The following is a 4,991-nucleotide window of genomic DNA, read 5'->3' on the forward strand; positions in this document are numbered from 1 at the left end:
AAAACATCAAATAGTGACCGACTTTTAAATACTACAAAAACATTGAATGACAACAGATGGACAGACTACGATAACTCTAGCGCAAACCGAAATGAACAACATAAAACTTTAAAATCAATATTCAGTAAACCCTAGAAATATGTCGCTCCTTGCTTGCCACGCCACTCGTCCCAATTTGGCAAGTCGTCGCGAGCCAAGCGTTTGCGCGGCACAAAATGAAAACCGGGGGAACAACAAGACACGCGGATTTCTCTCGTCTTCCCCCTCCATTCCCTGCCCACCACTCGTCCGTCGGCGTCGACCCCTCTCTGTGTCCGTGCCGCGGGGAAGAAGGCAAGGCTGTCCTGTCTCTGTCTGTCCGGGTGGACGACGAGGAGGAGGAACAGGAGAGGCTCGTCGTGATACGTACGTAAGTACGTGATGGACGGGAGCGCGGTGGAGGAGCTGATACGGCGGCTGCTGGACGGGAAGAAGCACAAGGTAACGGGGAAGAAGGTGCAGCTGAGCGAGGCCGAGATCCGGCACCTCTGCGTCACTGCCAAGGAGATCTTCCTCTCCCAGCCCAACCTCCTCGAGCTCGAGGCCCCCATCAACGTCTGCGGTAATGTATTGTTGTTTCCTTTTCTCTTGGTCGGTTTCGATCGTTTGCACTAGGCAGATCGAGTAGGCGATGCACACCGCTGATGCGCCTGGCTCGACCGATGCAGGCGACATCCACGGACAGTTCTCGGACCTGCTGCGGCTGTTCGAGTACGGCGGGCTGCCGCCGACCGCCAACTACCTGTTCCTGGGCGACTACGTGGACCGCGGGAAGCAGAGCATCGAGACCATCTGCCTGCTGCTGGCGTACAAGATCCGGTATCCGGACAACTTCTTCCTGCTCCGGGGCAACCACGAGTGCGCCTCCATCAACCGCATCTACGGCTTCTACGACGAGTGCAAGCGCCGCTTCAGCGTCCGCCTCTGGAAGCTCTTCACTGACTGCTTCAACTGCCTCCCTGTCGCCGCCGTCATCGAAGACAAGATCCTCTGCATGCACGGGGGGCTCTCCCCGGACCTCGACAGCCTCGACCGGATCAGGGAGATCCAGCGCCCCGTCGACGTCCCCGACCAGGGCCTCCTCTGTGACCTCCTCTGGTCCGACCCTGACCGCGACAGCTCAGGGTGGGGCGACAATGACCGCGGCGTCTCCTTTACCTTCGGCGCCAACAAGGTCGCCGAGTTCTTGAACAAGCACGACCTCGACCTCATCTGCCGCGCGCACCAGGCAAGATCCCTTGACTCTAGCCGAGTCTCCCTGCCGCGTCGCTATATCTCCAAAAGCTCAGTTCTTCTTGCCATGTCAATGCCAAATTGCCATTGCTGAAACAGGTTGTGGAGGACGGGTACGAGTTCTTCGCCGACCGGCAGCTAGTGACCATATTCTCGGCGCCCAACTACTGCGGCGAGTTCAACAACGCCGGCGCGCTGATGAACGTCGACGCCAGCCTGCTCTGCTCGTTCCAGATCCTCAAGCCGTACAGGGGAAAGGCACAGACGGAGTGACGACGGCAGGATGCCGGCTGCCGGCAGCGGCCGGGAGAGAGGAGATCTTGATTAGAGGCGTGTTAGAATCGCGAGGAGATCTCGCAGGTTTCTCCTCTCGCATTTTTGTGCTCCGAGAGCTGCTGTTGATTCGATCCTCAGTTCTTCTGAATCTTTTGCTTGTTACTGATTCAGTACGTGCACATACAGAGATTATAGTTTCTGAACTGCTTTCATCTTATGTTCATGCAAGGAGCAAAATGTTACCTGAAAGTTCAGTTCAGAAGCAGTTATATGGAGGAAACCCAAAAATATCATTTGAAGAGGATCTGATAGAAAGCAAGAACCCCCATCTTTGAGAAAAATCAGTGGATTAGTGAGTCTATGAATAAAGCCGTCAATTTTTAAACAGATTTTCTGTTCTGTTCTTCTCTTGTCTTATCTACAAACATAATACTTTTATTTACTCTACCATTTTCTAGCAACTCAGCTTTGAAATTGCATCTGCCAATTCACTTCTGCACATTTCATCCACGTGACTTTTGGTTACTATGCTCGTCGAAATTTTGCTCAAGTAGTCCTGATGGGAGAACTGTTAAATACATTAACTTTGTTACTTAACAATCCATTAGACACGCCTATATAGTATATATACAGCATCACAATTCACAAGTTCACAACCATTTTCATAACCATAAAGTCTAAAGTCTGGAGTATATCATATCGAGATGTTCCGAGATAGGAGTAGCATCATTTTCTGAATCTTTCAGCAGTTGTTAGGTGTACTATTGCTAATAAAGAACCAGCATTTGTGTACCTTCTATAATTCTTTTCAATAATAAATCTTTCAATTCAGACTTGAGCACTGGCAAGAACGGAGGATAGGTACCGGCAATGAGCCTTAAGATGCTTATAACTAAAATTTTAAAAATAAAAAAATGGGAAGGTTCTTGTACTCAAGCATTCCCAAGGAGAATCCTTTCTCTTTATTCTTTGTTTTTTTGCAATTGTCAGGCTTACCAGCCTGCCAACTAGTTATTGTGAAAATTCATTTCGTGTGATAAAATCAACAGGAGGATAACAAGAAATTAAGTGAGGACAGCAACCTGCTGGATAGTACTGACCCTCGGTCTTAGGATGTTTACAAGATCAAGAGATGCCATGTAGTCCCTGTTCTCTTTAGCAGTCTCCTTGACACTTGCATTTCACAGTCAAACAAAAGGCTGTTCATCCAATAGCGACATGATTACACAAAAAATGTCCCCTTTCCCCTCATTATTATATGAGTAAATGCATCCTACGGTAGCAACAAAGCCTAATCCAAGCTCTAGAAATTGGAATTAATCCTTCAAATTTGATTGTTCACTGACAAAGAATCCAGCGCACCCTACTGTATCCTGCTTGAGCACTCTCTGAATGTTTCTTTTATCAAGGAAAAAGTGGCATTATATTTAAACAGAGTACAGATCTCAGGGAGAAGATTCTGGTGTGCTGTTTAACAAACGGCCTGTGTGCTGTATGCTTAGTACTAAAACATGAAACATTGCAAAAAGTCAAACCATGACTCCTGCATATCCTGCACACCTGCCCATGCGCTACCTAAATCGATATGCAACTTGGATGACAACTTATCCTGCATTTTAGTAATGCAAATAAAACGCAAGATAACAAACTGACATCTATTATAAGCACCACAAGCAGGGGTAGACGCTCCCTATAAGCGAGTGGGGCGGTTGCCTCAGCTCTTGGGCAGCAGCAATACCCCCCTCCATCCAAGGTTCGAGCTCTGCCCTGTCTGCCTCCCATGCCCAGCTGGCCAAGAGTAGCGTTGTGCTAGGGAGACACCGATTTGATGAACGATAGGAGCAAAGGGGTATGGACTCAATAGGCTGGAGCAAATAGGTGATTAAATGGGCCTTAAAGGCCGTAGCCCAGGCGCCCTGTGGTCTATGGAGGATTGGAGGAAGACATTGATCCCCTCTGTTCTCTCATTCTCTCGCTCGCCTATCGTGTTCCCAATTCCAAAATCGAGTTTAGGAGGTGGCATGCCCTAATGGCCTAATCCCCTGGCAAGGAGCAACAGGAGACCAGAAGCTTGATGGAGGGAGAGGAAGAGGAGCCCAGGAGTGCGGACTGCACAGCAGGCGCTCTGCCCGTTGCAGCTACAGCTGCTACAGGGCACGTGCATGGCCGTGGCTGTGATCGAACTTCAACGGTTGCGGCTACAGCTCCAAGGGAGTCAGCATCGGTTGAGGCCAAGGTGTCACCAGAAACAACCCCACCGGCACCAAGAGCAGTAGCAGCAATGCGATTGGCAAGAAGAAGACCAAACAAACGGTACAAAACTACAAATTGTTCATTATTTGATCGATAATTTTAGCATTTAGCACTTTAGCAGATTTTAACAACTAACTTATTATGTAGATTTGAAGAACTATTTTACTAGTTTGAGTGTTGGCTCACGCTCCAATAGACCAAGCACCCATGAAAGTTGCAATGCCGCTGATTGCAATAACGAAGAAGTTGTTCAAAATAATGTTGGTATTGACGATGTGGCAACTAATATAGCACAAGTTCAGATTTGGGGTCAATGATGCACAACCACAACCACAACAAGAAAAAAATGAAGATGAATGTATTAGCCTAATTGTAGAATTTGACCCACATGTTCATTATGTTGCTGATCCAACTCTTAGAATACCAATTGAGAGATTTCATCCTAACATTAAATCTGAAGTTAGGAGGGATTATTTATTGAGGGGCCGAACCCAACCTATAGGCCACAATTTTCCTCGCAAGCGTGTTGGAAATGATTGGAGAGTCTTTCAACCGCAATGGTATAAGGACTATGATTGATTGGAGTATAGCGTGTCAAAGGATGCCACATTTTGTTTCTATTGTTTTCTTTTTAGGTAGGAAGCTGAGCATGAAAAATTTGGTCATGTGATTTTTACAAAGGCAGGGTATAACAATTGGAAGCATGCATATAGAGGATTGTCCGGTCATGTTGGTGGAGTTTCAGGTTGCCACAATAAAGCAAGGTTATGTGCCAAGGATTTTAAGAATCAAAGGGCAAGTATTGATCATGTGATCGATTACAATTCCAATAATGCAAAAATAATATATGAAGTTCGTTTGACTGTTGCTTTAAATGTTTCAAGTTACCTCATTTCGCAAGGTCATGCATTCTGTAGGCACAATGAATCTGCCTCTTCCTTAAACAAAGGCAATTTCTTAGAAATGATTGATTGGTAAAAAAAAAAGGAATGATGAGGATAGGGTTGTATTTGATGAGTTGTGTCTAAAGAATGCCCTCATGACTTCTCACAAGATTCAAAAGGAACTTACACAAAGTTGTGCAAAAGGGATCACTGAAGTGATAAAGGAAGAGATTGGAGATAATATTTTCTCCATTCTAATTGATAAATCCCATGATATCTCAGTAGTGGAGCAAATGGTTGTGCTTG

At 46.4% G+C, this 4,991-nt stretch overlaps 1 protein-coding gene across 2 annotated transcripts; it reads left to right on the forward strand.

The window, feature by feature from the left end:
* Positions 1-211: 211 nt before the first annotated feature.
* LOC133899766 (serine/threonine-protein phosphatase PP1-like) lies at positions 212-1,933 on the forward strand. 2 transcript variants are annotated; one of them, XR_009906406.1, is made up of 4 exons: positions 212-601; positions 708-1,267; positions 1,372-1,632; positions 1,778-1,933. XR_009906406.1 is itself a non-coding variant. In XM_062340827.1 (3 exons), exons 1-3 carry the CDS (start codon positions 421-423, stop codon positions 1,543-1,545), a joined length of 915 nt encoding a protein of 304 aa, XP_062196811.1. In that variant the 5' UTR covers positions 212-420; the 3' UTR covers positions 1,546-1,933. The 2 variants fall into 2 exon arrangements, 1 of the variants encoding a protein (XP_062196811.1); XM_062340827.1 differs by having other exon boundaries at positions 1,372-1,933.
* The last annotated feature ends 3,058 nt before the right edge of the window (positions 1,934-4,991 follow it).

This window comes from Phragmites australis, chromosome 18, assembly GCF_958298935.1.
Source record: "Phragmites australis chromosome 18, lpPhrAust1.1, whole genome shotgun sequence".
Classification (NCBI taxonomy): domain Eukaryota; kingdom Viridiplantae; phylum Streptophyta; class Magnoliopsida; order Poales; family Poaceae; genus Phragmites; species Phragmites australis.

What these genes read in the sequence shown, in the direction of transcription:
- LOC133899766 (XM_062340827.1), top strand. Translation starts at nt 421, where the DNA reads ATGGACGGGAGCGCGGTGGAGGAGCTGATACGGCGGCTGCTGGACGGG. An exon ending in GGCCCCCATCAACGTCTGCG is followed by an intron (nt 602 to 707) that starts GTAATGTATTGT and finishes CGACCGATGCAG; the next exon opens with GCGACATCCACGGACAGTTC. An exon ending in TCATCTGCCGCGCGCACCAG is followed by an intron (nt 1,268 to 1,371) that starts GCAAGATCCCTT and finishes TTGCTGAAACAG; the next exon opens with GTTGTGGAGGACGGGTACGA.